Here is a 16,598-nt window from a genome sequence, read left to right as displayed (position 1 = left end):
TAGTCGGTCTTACCAGTTAGGATTCCATGCCTCTGATCCTAAATTTTTCTTACAGCCCATTTTTGATCTCACTTACTCTTATGTTCACAAGGTGAACCATCTTCCATCTCAATTCCCCTTCCATGAGGGGCATCGTTCGCTGTTGTTGATAAGTGCTTTTGTCACTCGTTCAGATTTCCAGCACTTATCGCCATGGGATTCCTCAAGTCCTATCTTGCGCCCGGGCGGGCGAAGAAAGAAGAGGAGAAGCAAGGCCATAAAAAGAATTCGGGCGCCCAGGATGAAACGAATATGAAAGACATGACTTCCGCGTCGAAGAAGACTGCACAATACTCAAGAGGCACTCCTGTCGCGGGCTCGACACCGGGCGTGATAACACCTTCAAGCCAATACGGCTCTCGTCCAGCGTCGGTATACTCACGCCGCACATCTCTGTACCCACAAGGTGACTTCCGGAACTCGGCTCGAGACAGCTTGCTGGACGTGAAGGCCGATGTCATGTGCAATTGGCTTTACCAGCAACAGCTTGAGAAGCAGTATGCAACTGGCATGCTGCCCGGCGAAGGGGCAGTCATCAAGAAAGGTAGAAACGACTACGCCTGCTGCCCACCATTGCTTCGGAACATGCAAGGGAGTCTTTTTGAGATGGCTATGGAACTCAATGTCAGGGTGTGTTATGACTGCCGAGTGAGAGCTGCACGCCATTGTCTAACATGATTCTGCAGTGCGCCATGACCGTGAACACTCGAGTCATTAATGTCATTCTGAGCTCGAAGCGATCAACTTATGACTATATCCCCCTGCCAGACGGACTGCATTTGCAAGTGCTCCCGTCTATGCGCGATCTTCCAAGGTGCCAGAAGCACCACTTTGCCGCCTTCATTCAAGACGCCCAGATCCTCGTCGTTTGGGACGACGAACCCAAGAAGTTGCTACTCAGAGCTGAGGCCTTGGAACGACAGTTGATGACAATGATTTGGGGTACTGGTGGTGATGAAGACGAAGAGGAAGACGAGAAGGCGGCCGAGAAGAACGCGGTTGAAGTTGGCGTGTCTGCTGTTGACCTCGAGGCTGCTCTCGAGAAAGGAGTCCGAAAACTGAAGCTTACCAGTCCAATCACCGTCGCCTTGACCATAATGTTAACCATCGCCTGCCTAGGTTTGGGTATCCGAAATCTCGCCTACCAACTCGCCATCGACGGGTCCTATATTCGACTGGCACTAGTAGCCGCCATCCCGGCACAATTCTTCATCTCCCTTTTCTTCTTCCAGACCATTGTCACCAACATATTCCAAATCTTTGGTCCGATATCTGCCATCGACACGAACTCACGATTTTACTCCGGGGAGGCTCCAAAACGCCTGGACCGAAACTACTGCACGCTACCCCATGTCACTGTACAAATGCCAGTTTACAAGGAGGGTCTGAACGGAGTCATCCGGCCGACCATCAGCTCGCTGAAGCAGGCGATATCCACGTACGAAATGCAAGGCGGCTCCGCGAACATCTTCGTCAACGACGATGGTATGCAGCTGATCTCTGAGGAGCAAGCCGAAGCCCGGCGGGAGTTTTATGAAGAGAACAACATTGGATGGGTCGCGCGCCCTAAGCACAACCCCAAGCCGGCCGAAGGAGAGCAAGTCTTCTTGCGCCGTGGAAAGTTCAAGAAGGCCTCCAACATGAACTACGCGCTAATGGTTAGCAACCGTGTGGAGGACAAACTGTTGGAACTGCAGCGAGGCCCGACTTGGACTCAGGACGATGAAAATACTGCTTACCAGCAATGTCTCGAGGAGGTCATCCAACAGGATGAAGGGCGCACCTGGGCAGAGGGTAACATCCGAGTTGGTGATTACATCCTCATCATCGACTCAGATACTCGTGTGCCAGCAGACTGCTTACTGGACGCCGTCAGCGAAATGGAGCAGTCCCCGGAAGTTGCTATCTTGCAGTTCTCTTCTGGTGTTATGCAAGTCACAACATCGTTCTTCGAGAAGGGTGTCACCTGGTTTACCCAGCTCATCTACTCCGCCATCACATTCGCCGTTGCCCACGGAGATGCTTGCCCCTTTGTAGGCCACAACGCCATGCTGCGGTGGTCGGCACTGCAGGACGCGGTCGTGTACCAGGACGAGGATGGCTACGAGAAGTTCTGGTCCGAATCTCACGTGTCGGAGGACTTCGAAATCTCGCTGCAACTGCAAGTCAAGGGTTACACTCTGCGGTTCGCATCTTACACCGGCGATGGCTTCCAGGAGGGTGTCTCCTTGACGGTGTACGATGAACTGGCTCGGTGGGAGAAGTATGCGTACGGCTGCAACGAGCTTTTGTTTAACCCCCTCCGATACTGGATCACTCGTGGTCCGCTGACACCGTTGTTCCGCAAGTTCCTTTTCTCCTCCATCCCTCTGCCAAAGAAGGTGACTATCATGGCGTACATTGGTACTTACTATGCAATCGGCGCTGCCTGGCCCCTGACTGTCGCGAACTACTTCCTCTCTGGCTGGTTCTTCGGTCTTCTCGACAAATACTACCTCGACTCGTTTGCTATCTACATCTCAATCATTGTTGTTTTCACTGCTTTTGGCAACTTTGCCCTGGCAATTCTTCGATACCGTCTCAACCAACAGGGCCTTGTGGAAGCTAGTAAGTCCTTTCTTCGCCTCCCATATTGATAACGTACGCCAGGACTGACACATACCCCTTTCAGTCTGGAACAACATAAAATGGATCCCCATGATGTCGATCTTCCTGGGAGGCATCCAGTTGCACATCTCGCAGGCCCTCCTCTCGCACTTCTTCTCCATTGACATGAACTGGGGCGCTACAGCCAAGGAGCTGGAGGAGGTTAACTTTGTCGAGGAGATCCCACGCCTGTTCAAACGCTTCAAGGGCACCTTCGTGTTCTGCACCCTCATGACCGCCCTCATGGTCTGCGGCAATTTTGTGTTCCCCTGGCAATGGCGCATTACAGATTTTGCTGCCATCTGGCCTCTCGCCGCGTGTACCGTCAACCATTTCCTCCTGCCGGTAGCGCTGAACCCGGCGCTGATGGTGTTTGCATGGTAATTCAATATACCGGGCTGGAAACAAAGTTGCGCTCGCTCTTTGAGAAGGTGCTGGTAACAGGGAGACCAAGTACACGCACGCATATATCTAATGTCTTAATGAACTTTGGTGTTGGTATAGATTTGGAGCTCAACTATAGACTTTAGCTTTTACAATCCGAGGCATCCGAGAGAGATTATGATTACCCTTGGATGGGATGTTCCATTTGCAGCTACAATTCTCATATGCTTGGTTAGAAACATGAATACAATTCACGAGTAATGAAAGCTTCACGCCGGATATCGGAGGGTGCTGTATCGAGCTATAAGATGGTGAGGACCAGTCTTGTAGTATTATTAGAGTATTGTGATCTCCATGGGTTGGCCAGAGCAGCGATAGTTGACGCGGCCGATTGCACAACCCGTCGAGCCTTCCCACAGTGAGGTTACGATTGAGTGCGTGCTACGAAACCCAAAGGAGCCAGATGCAGCGCGGCGTAGAAACTGTTATGTAAATAGTCGCAAAGCCGAGTCACACCTACATAATAAGCTGCAGCTATTGACACCGGGAAAACGCCCCTCCAGTCTCAGCATCATCCAGAGGCGCTATGTCCCGCGTCACCTGCCATAGCAAAATAGCACTCCAGCAAGTAAAAGGCGATGCCAACCAGGGCTGGCTCTCCAGCGTTTCCCCACTCCCAATATAAGTGTCAATTATGCCCAGAGCCTAGAGGGCGCTGGCGGGTTGCAGCGGAGCTTTCTTTGGATCTGATAACGTTAGAGGGGTCGTAGCCATCCCAGCAAGCCTCCAAGCCTCCAATCCACCTGGCCCGAGATTCCCACTTACACGCCAACCTGCGACCTACCTCACACAGGCACGCTCCGGTTTAGGAGAGACAGAGGAACCGTGCTCCTTGTATTTCCCGTCGACCACGAGGTCTTTTCAGGAAGGGGATTGCAGCAGCGGTGGAAGCGGCGCGGCATTTCCAGATGTGTTCATAACTTCTGGCCTCCTTTGGTTCAAACCTCCGATTCTTTGTCTGTCGCTTCAAGCCGTTCCATCTACCTGTTTATCTATCTTATCTTACGTCACCTCTTTCGAGCTACGTATTGTGCCGTAACAACAACACACATCAAACCGCAATGGCCGTCTTCGTCGATCTCGACGAGGAGGAAGAACCGCCAACCGCCCAGCAGCAGAGGCAAGCGTACAACCATTATCATCATTTCGGCGCGAAGCCCGAGTGGAATGGCCAGACGCTGCAACATGCCCAGCCGGCCAATGGCGCAGATAAGGGCGGGCACCGGGAGGAGGACAAGGACAATGAAGCCCAACATCCTGAGCTCTCCAGCAGCACAACGACGGACAGCAATGGCTCGGAACCTCTCAACAAGACCGCGATGACGGAGGCTCTCGGATGCTATCCGTAGGCTGGCACCCATCCCCCCCCTTTGCCCCCTTCTGTCCTTCTCGTTCTGCCAATTGTCCCGACTCAAAACGAAAGCTCGCGCGGGTTTTCTGGCAAAGCCCGTCCGGAGCTGGAGTACTAACACGAGGGTAACCCGCAGAGTCGTCATGGCGATCGCCTCGTCCCTCGACCTCATCTCGCTCGACAACCTGTCGCGCACGTGCCGGCGCGCCCACGGGGCCCTGCTCCAGTACCGCGGCTCGCTCATCACCCACACCCTGCACTGCGTCAACGAGGACGTCGCCCTCGACCCCGACGACACGCTCCGGTACCGCGCCCGCGCCGGCAACTGGTTCTACATGGAGGATATCGGCCGGGCCGGCGGAAACTACAACGGCAAGAGCGGCCAGTGTGCCCGCGACATGGTCGCCGAGTGTCGGAGGTGTGCGAGGGTCGTTTGTCGGGTTCGTCTCCCCGCCGTCTTGCCCTTTGGGCGCTGTAGAGCTCTCGTGAGGGAGTCGGTCAAGGTATCCGCCGCTAACCTGTACCTCGCCAGAACTGTGCCATCAAACCGCCAGCACCAATTGTGCTCCGCGATAGACACCGCCGTCTCTGCATCCGCTGCACTAAAGCACCGCTTGGGGCTCTCGCCAAGCCGCGACTCAAGCCAGATACGCCTATTGATGCGGACTTGATGAAGCGTGCGATCTGCACATGCCAGAGCGAGGGTGTCTGGCTCTGCCAGCCCTGCGGGAGGAGTATACGCGGCGCAGACCATGAGTACCAGACGTGAGTGATTCCCAGACATATTTAGTGGCCATGTTTGGTATCAGACTGCGACTGGAGGCTGACGAGAAGCCCCAAAATAGGATATGGCGCTGGCGCAACCAGTACGGCGACGTGATCGGCGGGCTGGGCACGGGCATCGGCGACGGCGACCGCGGCGTCATCTGCGGGCGGGACGCCGAGTGCTGCGCGGCCAAGGAGCGCGAGCACGAGACGGACTGCGACGCCGCCGACGCGCGCGAGCATGTGCTGTCGAACCCGGGCACGCCGCCGCCCTCCAACCCGCACCCGTTCCAGTCGTGGGCGACGGCAAGTAGCAGCAGCAGCAGTAGCAGCGTCGCAACGCCGTCGCCGCCGTCGTCGCCCCCGGAGCACCACCACGAGCGCGGCCACACGCCGTCGCCGACGCAGCTGGGCCCGGGCTACACGCGGCACGAGATCGAGGGCATCGGCGGCGTCGTCAAGACCAAGCGGCTCAGCATGATCCGCGTCGGCGCCTGCGTGCCCGAGTGGGAGGACGAGAAGAACAAGGGCGAGATCCTGGGCCGCGAGATCAGCGGGCGGGCGAGGAGCTGGTGTGGGTGGTGCTGGAGGGCCATCCCCGGCAAGAAGGACTACGAGACCGGGGAGCCGGGCAAGGGGAGGAGTAGTCTTCCTACCGTCAAGGCATGAAACGAGAAATGGTAAAAATTAGTTGGGCAGGCACACCGTGCCACTTTATATCGTGGACCCGGTAGGCTCGTGGGCACATGCCCACATCAGGGAGGGAGTATCATGCAGGGCACTCACGGAGTATAGGAGTAATACCACGGACTGGTTTGAAATTTGATTTGATTATACAAAGGTCTTTGGCCTGCCGGTTGCTGGCAAGCCAGGTACAACAATATCTGGTGATGTACAGTGAAGGGGGATTGTGGTACCCGACAGCAGATGCCGTGCCTTTTTTGCTATGCCTTGTCTAAATGTATCTCCCAACGCCAAGTATGGCATAAGCCAGATGCTTTTTGGATACCCATCGGCCTTGCTCTGTTCTCGTCTCGCAGTCGAGAACTCTGTTATACACACACATGAAACACGTCTCGTACAAGTCGTCTTCCTCCGTCTCCTCCCTCCGGTCTCTCGTTTTGTCGTCGAGTCGCTTCATCTCGAACAGCCGTGGGCCCGCTTCCTGGAGATGGCGTGCGCATCCTAGCCATGGCGGTCGCGACGTTCGCGAGACTATAACTCGCCCCTGCCGAGCATGACCTTCCGCTTCTGCCTGTCCTCGCGCGCCTTAGTCCGAATCGGACCCCACCGGGCCTTGATGGCCTCGAGCCGCTCCTTTTCGCTTTGTCGGTGCTGGGGGTTGGCCCTGCAGCACATGAGCACGAAATAGTTGCTGCACTGGAACTTTTTGGCCAGCGCGAGGACGCTCCACGTTGCGGGATCGCTGCTACGCAGCGCCCGCATCTCCTCGATCTGCTCGGCCGTCACGTTGTGCTTGGGGGCCACGAAGGACGGCGTGCCGCCGACCTCGGGGGCGGACGGGGATGAGGCCGGGGCCGAGGCGCGCAGCAGCTGGGTCAGGTTCGCTTGCCGCCGCGGGTCGGTCTTGGGCAGGAACTTGAAGGGGGTGTGGTAGACGGAGGGCGCGGACGAGGGCGGGTTGAAGACTATGTGGTCGTCGGTTCCGTTGTCCAGAAAGGACGGGTGGGGGGCGATTTTGAGGGCCTTTTTTGTCCGGCGCGTCGTCGATTGTGACCGTATGCTCGTGAGGTTGACGGAAGCTGTGAGCCTCCGGAGAGGCTGGAGGACGGGTCGCTCCATCCTGGGATGGGGATGTATGTATGCACGGGTGTTCAGCCTTTGGGTAGGGTCGACGCCTCGGTGCTCAGTTCATCAAGTCCGGCAGGTCGAAAAGAACGATGGGGCGGAAATACGAAAGACAAGGACAGAATGTCGGATTGACCCAATTGCCGGACGTTGACGGTCGCGCAGCAAGGGTGGCTCGAATCGAAAGTGATTTTCACGGCGTCTCAGGAGCTTTTCCTGGCCATGATAGCTTCCCGTTCCATCGGCCCATACAAATTTCTGCGGAAGCATTGACGGCCCGGCGCTCGCTGGGTCACGTGTCATGATAGCTGCTCGTTGTCCAGTTCCACGCTAACTTCTTCCTTGGACTACGGTACCATAGGTTAGTAGTACCTTACGTCAGCCATCAGCTTCAGCTCGCTCTCTCTCCAGCTCTCCAGCCCCAGTCCACTTCCGGCGTCCGTCCCCCAAAGCAACCCCCCGACCGGGGCACCGAGTCAGGAGACTGCCAGTTCAGGCAAAGGCAGCAAGCGGTCGGGATCGACAGCAGTGCGACCCCCGACCGTCAGGCTCAACAACGAGCGAGTGCCCCTCCCTGTGACGTACCCCCTTGGTATACTCGACCGTTGGGTTCCAGTGGGATGATGGAATCAGAAACACACTCCTCCTTGAAGGAGTTGTCAGCTCCCAATGCAGCCCAAGTTCCGACTGCTCTTCCTCGTTGATGGGGGATTGCTGTGATCGCGACGCTGGCGGCGACGACGATGGATGCCAATCTGTCCCGTCTGGGCGACTTTCTCGGTAGTGCCGAGCTCCAGCGTCGTCCCAGCAAACCCCCCCAAGACGACGTCCAGCACCAAGTCTGGTTGGCCTGTCAGGTACCGTGTAAGTATTTGCGCTTCTTAGGGTACCCGACCACAGGAGAGGCATGGCATGGACCATGCTCCTTATTTAGGTTGCCATGGTAAGGACTGCTGCGTAATCAGGCGGTTTTGCATTATCGTCTAGTCTCGAATCCGATCGTCAGGGTTCAAAGTGGGATCCTCCTCACTCATCAGTTGACGATCGTGGCTCCTGGCTCGCGTGCCGTGAACAAGACGCCCAGGTCGCCAGGAGCAGCCCAAAGTTGGCCAGTGGCCGCTGCGCGGGGAGGCTTAAAACAGGCTGTGTAAGGCATTCTCTGCCACCCTATTCTTATTTTCAGCAACAGCAGATTGATTGCATTGATTTATGCGATGCGCCGTGCCGGGCCTGACCCAATCATTAGCCTCTGTCAAGGGTTGCCAATTGGGCCGGGTGGTCTTGTTTCCCACTGATAGCCGTGACCAACATTAAAGGGTCCTGGACTTGGAAACGGCCGTCCGTCCATGTCCAGGGACGAGGGGCCGCCGGTGGGCATTATTGGACGCAGCAAACAGGAATCTCGTCCCAAATGCCTCGAGGCCACCGTCATCTGGCCTGCACCGCGCGATACACATGTCTCTAAATAGCCCCGGCAACCCCCCAAGGTAACTAGGTGGCTCATAAGGAATATCTTCCCGTCATCTACGTGAGACGACATTACGCTGCCGCGCCCCCGACCCAAGCTCACGAGACTTGAGAAACAATCCCGCCAAGCGTTTGCTCCATCGCCTTCGTACTGCACTGCTTCCGCTTACTTTGCTTTGCCCATACCCATACCCATACCCATACCCAAATATCATCGTTTGGACTGTCCTCTTGGCCGTCCGCTATAGCACAGCAAACGTGGGAAAACATCAACCATCTTCATAACTCGTGATTGCGTTCTGTCTCGTATCCCCTCAGCAGCGAAATCTCCCGACGGGCAGGCTTGAAATCACCTCCCAGGATTGGTGGTCTCGTGCACCAAGCTTCGCGGAGTATCCGAACAGCCAACGCTACCCGTTGCCGCACGCCAGAAAAGACAAATTTACGTTCCAGATCCTTCCCATTGGTAGCTTGTTCGCTCGCGGTTCCGGAACTCTTGGAAGGGGCGTCAATCTCACGGCGGTGGTTCTATTAAGCTCCTGCGATTTCCCCCCAAACAACCTATATCTTCGTCATTCTCCCAGCCCACAATACGCCTGCGTGCCTGGGCCTACCTGGGTGCAATTGGACGTCGCGGACCTTCCCCTACGGCTCTGCAGTTTACGAGTGCTCACGAAACGCTCCCTGCCGAGCGCACTCACCACGCCTGGAGCCTCGAGAATACATCAGTCGCATCCATCCTTCTCAAGACAGAAGCCTCCCAGCAGCCTGGCACCTGCAGCTTGCAGAGCTTCCGCATTTAGCGTCCCAGTTGAGCGGTCGCCATCTTGAGCACATTCAGTAGCAAGGTACGTCTTCTCTGGCGTTAGTTTGAACGCACCAGCATGAGAAAGATAGAGAGAGAGGAATAATAGCGACGCCGTGCACCCGTACGACAGACTGCTGTTCTTCATTTACGTTACACACGCCCATTTGCCCGTTTCTCGCTCCCCCCCCTCCATACGAGTTGCCGCGCACAACGCCGTCTCGTTCCCCCACATTTGCTCGCTCACCGTCCCAATAGTGGAACTCCGACCCCCAGCTACTGCTAAGCTCCTTTAAAGACCTCCGTCGGGATCTAACCAGGCATCCAGGTATCTGTCAGGATTCCAGCGGCGAAAACAAGCCTCTTCCTCTCTCAAGACATATCTGCGATATTCTCTAGAACAGCCGACACAATGAGCCTCGCGCCGGCAGCAGATATACAGAAGCAGAGCTCAGCGCCGAGCCTGAGCGAGAAGACTTCAACCTCGGGATCCACACCGACCCTCAACGAGAAGGGGACCGACACCGATACGAAGGGCAAGAAGCGGAGTCTTTTCGGGTTCGGAAAGAAGAAGACTGAGGACAAGCCCAGTACAGCTTCTGCTGGGACACACCTCGCCTCCAAAGCCGAGTCGAGTCTTCCCAGTCCTCCGCACACACAGGACACTTCCCAGCTATCGTCGAGGCGATCGACACAGACGTCGCCCGGACCCATGGACGCATCACAGAGGATGCCGTCGTCTCCGGGCCGAGGGCGCTATTCTTCCACCTCCCCACGCCTTGCCTCGCCTGCCGGCTCGCAGATTTTCGAGCGAGATGTCCAAGAAAGCGCGGCTGTCATGCCCAATTCTCCGGCCATTCCCTCTCATATCCAGGTCGAGAACCACATCCCGCCGGCCCTTGATGCGACCTCGGAAGCCATCACCAACGACCACCTCAGCCCTGACAGTGTCGAGATTGTCACCCACGCCTCGCACCAGCCTGCTTCCGTGACGGTCACTGGCGCTTCCACCTACGAAACGCAGTCGAGCGCATCCTGGGTCGATGAGTTGCAGTCACTGGCTGAAAAGGAAGAAGCTGCGTCCAACTACGGCTCCTTGGACTCGGCCGATGTTCGGCGGTTGAGTTTCATCTCATTTGCAGATGTGGTCCAGGCAGAGCAAGGTGCACACGGTGTTGCGGCAAGCAGCCGGGATTCAATGCAGCTTGCCGGTTTGACGTCACTGTCTTCAAGCGGCATCAACCGCTCTCCTTCGCCGGTCAGATCACCCATCTCATCTCAGGGCCCCGAGACGTCTCCGCCCACGAGCAAGTCGGGGTCCATCAAGGGGCTGGATATGTCCCCCAGCCGAAAGCCGCTTGGCAGTCCGATCTCTGCTCAACACACCCTCGGAGCTGGCAGTGGCAGTGAATTGAACATCGAGACTATGTCACAGGCATTGCGACGCACTGGCAGTACCGATCTCAGCGCTGCACGGAGTTTACCCATCAGCCCTATCGAGGGTCCCCAGTGAAGATAACAAACACACGTTCTGTGGCACATCAAGAATTTGTCACAGTGCAACGTCTTTGGCTGCAGAACCCAAAACGTACAATTTTGAAGACTGAATTACAGGGAGCTCGAACTTGGGCAAATAGGAGTCGACAGGACATGGGCGTCCAGGATATGCTATTTTACAGGACCCGACAGGGTCGAATTTTCACTTCTCGAATATTTTTGGGCTTTTTGGGACGTTTGATTTGAACCTTTTCTCTCTTTTTTTTCTTCATTTCCCGCAAGGAGCAGAGGATAGCGACTACTATATTCCCCATTGAGCGCAAGACCGGACGGCCGAGACGGAGCGAGGGTGATGCGATAGGTTGGAGAGGAGAATCATGTTGTATATGTGGTACAGCCTGCCAGCAAAGCAGAAAGTAGGACAAGAAAGAGTATTTCTGCATGCAATCTAAATGGAAAACTTCAGTGACGCAACTCATGATTGATCCCTGGTGCTGCATGTTCGCACTATTGGCATCTTGACCACGGTGGAATTAGATGAGCTGCTCAGGGGTCATTCGACCGACTGGTTTTCCCATCCTAGGATGGGAAAAGCCAAAATCCCATGGGTCATTGCAAACCAAACACCTCCCATGGACTTTTTTCGATAGTCATTGCTAGCGAGAGGGCATCGAGATCCCTTCTGCCAGACCGCTGGTGAGCTATTCCCGGATGCTGCCAGTGGCGCCCTCTTCAGATATCCATTCACACATAGTGCACATAGATAAGGGATCGACGCGCCTCCACAAGCAGCTCTTCCAGGGGACGGTCCGAATCCATCAAACCTCGGACACTACTGGCTAGCTGGTTGAGCGCGCGTTCTTGCGAGCCTAAGGTTTTGCCCGGCCTTTTGGACTAACTAGCAGCCCACCCTTAGCCACCGCCACCATCTTTGAAGCTATCACCCTTCACATGCGTGCTAAAAGATGAAGCTAGCCAGAATGCTGCTGATAGGTGGCCTCGGGTTCGCGAACGCAGAGCTGAAGGATTGACCCGGGCTGCCAGCCAAGACACGACTATCTGCCCACATAGCTGACTCTCTAACGGCGGCTAGGGCTTGGGTTCCTGATTCATACACAGCCACTATGTATGGATGGAGCTGATGGGCAGAGCGGACCTCTAGGAAATAGCGACGAATTGCGTAATGCGTCATCGAGCTAGGTTGGTTATCTAGCATTGCTGGTACGCACTGTGTGAGTGAGTATACGTGCGTACACCATCCGGAGCCGTGATCCGTTCGTCTCCAGAATTCTTCGTCTAGCAGACCCGGAAATTCCGGGCCTCCCATAGTTCGACTTCAGCCGGTTGACAATCTCAGCCCTGACGACGACTAGCAGTCTATTCACATATTGAGCATGGAGCCCGTAAGCTGGCCAATGGTTGGACTCTGTAAATGGAATGTTATATTGAGGAGAGGGGGTGCTTATAGTTGATTCACAGGGGAACCGGCTTCTAAGCTGTATATATGCGGTATTCCCATTGATAAGGGTCCCCCTAATGAGCGGTCTTTAATTCATTTCTCCTGGCCTGCGTATCAGATTAGGTGGAAGCAATGTAGCGGTCTGTCAGTTTTTCACTGGCTCCTCGGCTGGCTGCACATATCTGGGAAATGCATTGGTTCAGAACCGGTCAAGAAGAAGAAAAGAAAAAAAAATTCACTTGCGTTCTACGGCCAGACAAAAGCAAGAGCCACCTAGCCCTAGATGTCGTTTTCTCTGCGTGTTGCCGGGGCCGACTTTCTGGAGTCGAAGCGGCGGCGCGCCTCGTCTAACCAGGCGCATGTCGAGCAACTAGTTTACGCGACATTGGCCTTGGAGAATCAAGGACCAAAAAGCAACTGGTTTCTCTCCCCCGGACTCACGATTTCTACTAGACACGACTAGCGATCCCCAGGACTGGGGACGGCGTAATCTCGCCGTGCCAGGCGCAATCTTCCGAGCGCTGACTTACTGCTTACATGGCCCGTGCAACGGGGGTGGACAATAGTCGGTTATGTTGGTTGCAGAAGAAAGCATCGTGAACTGCCTTCTGTACTTACCCTTGGACGCCATGCTGACACGGTGCGTGATTGCAGTACCGGCCACCTGGTTCCTCAGAGCTTCTAGCCATGCAAGAGATCGCAGGTAGCAGAAGTCACGTTTCGTGTGAGACTCGTCGCAATATGCAGGGACCTTGACGCACCTGATTGGCTGGCGACTGGAAACTAAGGTCGACCTGCCCATGCACCTAGGGACGCTGGCCTGGCTGGGGAATATGTATGTTTCGTTTAATTCCCGGAAAATAAAGCCATCTTCGCTGCTGCGATCTGTAGTTGGCTGGAGCTATCTTGTTCTATGTCAATCTTGTCTCGAGTGAACAGCTGCGCACAGGCTGGCGCAAGACGGGGACCCGGACTCTGGGAATTTTTGGTACGCAACACTTGCCTTGGTGGGCTTCGATCGTGGGAAATCGTGCTTGCAGTAGGTAGCATTAGTGATCCTTCGGGGTCTCGAGTCCCTGCAGGAATGGGTATGCGTGATCTACTATCTAGGGCATTTATGGAGCTTGCCAGGTTCTGGGTAAGCAAGCTCTGACTCCAACATCAACACAGTCCGTGTTGCTAAAGCTCGTGCACCTTCTCGCCAGGTACTTTCGTCGCTAGCTCGCTACGCGGGCACGATGTCTGATGGTGGTGGTCGTCGTCGTTGGTTGACATCAGGGCATTGACAAGACGGCACAGATGAAAGGGGGTGATCTTCCCACGATGTCTGACCCAAGATTCCTTGTACTGTGGAACGCAGAGAGCAGGACAGGGGTTTGGGCCTGGGACTTGTGGTCTCGGGAATATCGAATGGATACATATCAAGGTCTGGGGTTTCGGCAGGCAATGGAGATAACAGGAAAGTTTGACATTGCTGACAAAGGAGCCAAAGGCCCGGGTTGCGAAGAATGTCATGGCACGATTGTGAGATGAGAAAGCAAACAAGTAGTACTGGTTCTGGGCCTGGCCCGGGCACCGAGGCAGGGTACGGTAGTTGTCGTCCGAACTGATCTCCCAATTGAGTTTGGAGATGCAGGGTGGTCAACTCACAGCGCGCTGGCGGCCCTACCAACCTACCAACGTCGATGATCCTCATGCAAGGTACAGTCAAGAGTGCCGAATGCGCCGCCAGCGCAGGTACACCCATCAAACGGCCGAACAGAAGACGAACGTCGTCCAAATCTCTGGGGCGTACAAGGTTGCAAGGCCCATGGATGCCAGTGCACCGCTGCGCATGAGGTACGAGGACCAGGTTGTCCGCCCCTGGGCATTACGCCAGGTTGCGTGTCCAGCAGCGGCGACTATGTACACAAGCCAGACGGGACCGAACATCTCGTCGGTGTCGGTGCTTGAGTGGTTCCGCAAGACCGCGTGTGTAAGAAACCTGTGGTAGGCGTACCTGGGGGTCGTTGACGTGTTCGTAAAAGCCCTAGGAGCTGCATGATCTGATGATTTGGTTCTGTTTTTTTGCTTCGGTGTACAGTAGTAAGCTTTGATTCTGGAAATGAACACAAGCCTGGCTTATCTCCGTACGGGACACAAGGTGGTCTGTTGTACGTTGGTTGTTTCGTCTATCCTTTGCCGGCTTACCAAACGTTCGGGTTATTGGGTCATGAATGTAACAGCGGATCTCATCCGAAATGTTCTAGTTGGGAAGAACGGCACCAGTAACTCGGGACATGCTGACTGCTAGCTTTGGCTACTTCTTGTCCTATATCTTCCCCCCAATATCCATTTCGTCTGCCGTTACTGTCCATGTGTACTGTACTGTACATAGGCCTGATAGCACGGGCATAATATAGAGCAGGAGGGCTCGTGGCAAGCACTTGGTAGGTAAGGAGTGCCGTTGCTTGGAGCTTTCCTGAGGCCGGCCAAGAAAGCATCACATGGGATTCCAGGGCTGCTCAGCCGTCTTCCAACACTATTGAGTAGCATCCGGATGAGGTTTGGCACGGGCGTCTGCAGATGCCGAGATTTGCAGCGCACCGCGTTCTAACAACCGACAAAGAAACTTTTTCTCTTGTGCCAATTGGAGGTGCACGGGATCTGGGCCTCTGGGCACCCGCAATGGGACGACGGCGACCTGGGAGTGAGTATACTCCAGGACGGCGAGGGCGGGTGATCAGCACAGTACGGAAGCCGCCAGGCGACGCCCCCCCAGGGCTCCCCCAAGACCCAAAACCCGGTGGGCCCCTGTCGCCCGTCAGGCGATACCCTGTCGACTGCGGTACCATAGTACCATAGTACCATGGGTAGTGCCATAGTACACAGTAGACCGTAGCTCTGCCCCAAACTCCCAACCTGATGCTCGTCTCACGGTCTAACCTACATGTAGCAGGGTAACTTTAGTGTCTTCTCTTCTTGATTAGTCCCATCCATTCCTAGCTGTCCCTGCTTGCCCTGTATCTGTCCTGTCCGCTTTGCGTCAGTACATATGGGCGCTGCGGCCGCATGTGGTTGATTTGGGCCTCCGGATCCGCCTCAACTTACATACATACCTCTCTTGCTTTCCAACTATTTGCCTACCCTCCCCTCCCCTGCCCTGCCCTGCCCTGCCCTGACCTGTCCTGTCCCGTGTCAGCCAGCCAACGTTCCATGTAGACGACGAGGAGCGCAGCGCAGACGCAGACGCAGACGCAGATGCAAATGCCAGACAACCAGGACGGTGCTGCTGTTGCAACCGTGGTAGACTCTTGGCGTCGACCAGAGCCCCCCTGCAAGTGCCCTACTGCGATCCCATTATTGAGACAAGGTCATCTCCATCTGCCCCAGGTGCGAAATAAGCTGTCCTGTCCTGCGGCAGGCTAACTAGGACCTCGACCTGGATCTGGGCCGTCGTCCGTTTCGGTCGCCCTACTTTTGCTCTCGGGCGAAATTTGCTCCCAGCAGCTTTCCGTGCCAGGCCCAGAAGCACACGGTAACATCTAAACGTTGGGTAGACCTTCGGCCAGTCCCCGTCCGCCGTCCCAGTTCTTTGTTGCAGACGCCAGGAACAAGTTCGAACGGCTCCGGGTGTCACACAGCAAGCTATTGTGTCCATTCATCGTCCAGCCTCGACTCCCAGCAGCAAAGTAAAACTCCGACCTCTGCATCCGCGCCCGCGAGTCAACGGCCAGAACCAGGGCCCCCGCGCATCCTCCCCCTCTCTCTGCCTAAGCGATCCCGTCCCGACAAACAGGCATTTCCCTGGACACCTCTGCACAAAACCAAAACTTCTTGGAGTCCTGCCCCGTCCGACGGCTTCCGAGGCGCCCTCTTGCTCAAGTGAACTTGGCCCTGTGCTGTTCCACGTGCTGGAGACGACCGCCCGAGTTACGCAGCGCAGCCAGTGTCATGGTGGCAGCTGTTCGGGTATAGAGTCAGGATTTACCGTTACCAATTCTACTACAACTTGCTTTTCCTGCCGACCTACCAAGACCCATTCTTAGCCCCCAAGGGCCAACCGATGCGCATCCGACGCCGACGCTGACAGCAAGCTACCTGACCACATCGCGGCCGTGGGCCACACTCGACGAGCTCCTAGTATGCTGGTAGTCTCCCGATGGCAGCAGTTCTCGACCCCAAGAACGACACAGAAGGAAGACTACAGTGGTTCATGACGACGCATATCCACACCTCGTGAGCAGACTCGCAAATCTGGCTTGTCGGGATCCCACTGTTGCAAAAGTGGATGGCCGCGGCGCACATATACTGTATACCTAACAGCGAGCACGACA

General features: G+C 55.7%; 4 protein-coding genes across 4 annotated transcripts; 3 read left to right on the top strand and 1 right to left on the bottom strand.

Moving 5' to 3' along the window:
• Positions 1-192: 192 nt before the first annotated feature.
• On the top strand, positions 193-3,069 carry JN550_001732 (uncharacterized protein; the record flags this gene model as incomplete). The annotated part of the gene is made up of 3 exons (XM_049312949.1): positions 193-669; positions 726-2,646; positions 2,711-3,069. The coding sequence occupies 3 exons, from the start codon at positions 193-195 to the stop codon at positions 3,067-3,069; spliced, it is 2,757 nt and encodes a 918-aa protein (XP_049176583.1).
• Positions 3,070-4,190: 1,121 nt separating this feature from the next.
• JN550_001731 (uncharacterized protein) lies at positions 4,191-5,914 on the top strand (the record flags this gene model as incomplete). The annotated part of the gene is made up of 4 exons (XM_049312947.1): positions 4,191-4,474; positions 4,617-4,920; positions 5,013-5,245; positions 5,326-5,914. The coding sequence occupies 4 exons, from the start codon at positions 4,191-4,193 to the stop codon at positions 5,912-5,914; spliced, it is 1,410 nt and encodes a 469-aa protein (XP_049176582.1).
• Positions 5,915-6,460: 546 nt separating this feature from the next.
• Positions 6,461-7,048, bottom strand: JN550_001730 (uncharacterized protein; the record flags this gene model as incomplete). Its single annotated transcript, XM_049312946.1, has 1 exon — positions 6,461-7,048. One exon carries the CDS (start codon positions 7,046-7,048, stop codon positions 6,461-6,463), a length of 588 nt encoding a protein of 195 aa, XP_049176581.1.
• Positions 7,049-9,738: 2,690 nt separating this feature from the next.
• On the top strand, positions 9,739-10,839 carry JN550_001729 (uncharacterized protein; the record flags this gene model as incomplete). The annotated part of the gene is made up of 1 exon (XM_049312945.1): positions 9,739-10,839. One exon carries the CDS (start codon positions 9,739-9,741, stop codon positions 10,837-10,839), a length of 1,101 nt encoding a protein of 366 aa, XP_049176580.1.
• Positions 10,840-16,598: the final 5,759 nt, after the last annotated feature.

This window comes from Neoarthrinium moseri, assembly GCF_022829205.1.
Source record: "Neoarthrinium moseri strain CBS 164.80 chromosome Unknown scaffold3_Wmoseri_CBS_16480, whole genome shotgun sequence".
NCBI lineage: Eukaryota > Fungi > Ascomycota > Sordariomycetes > Amphisphaeriales > Apiosporaceae > Neoarthrinium > Neoarthrinium moseri.
The sequence above is the reverse complement of the archived record's forward strand: the minus strand, read 5'-3'. Positions and strand labels throughout refer to the sequence as shown.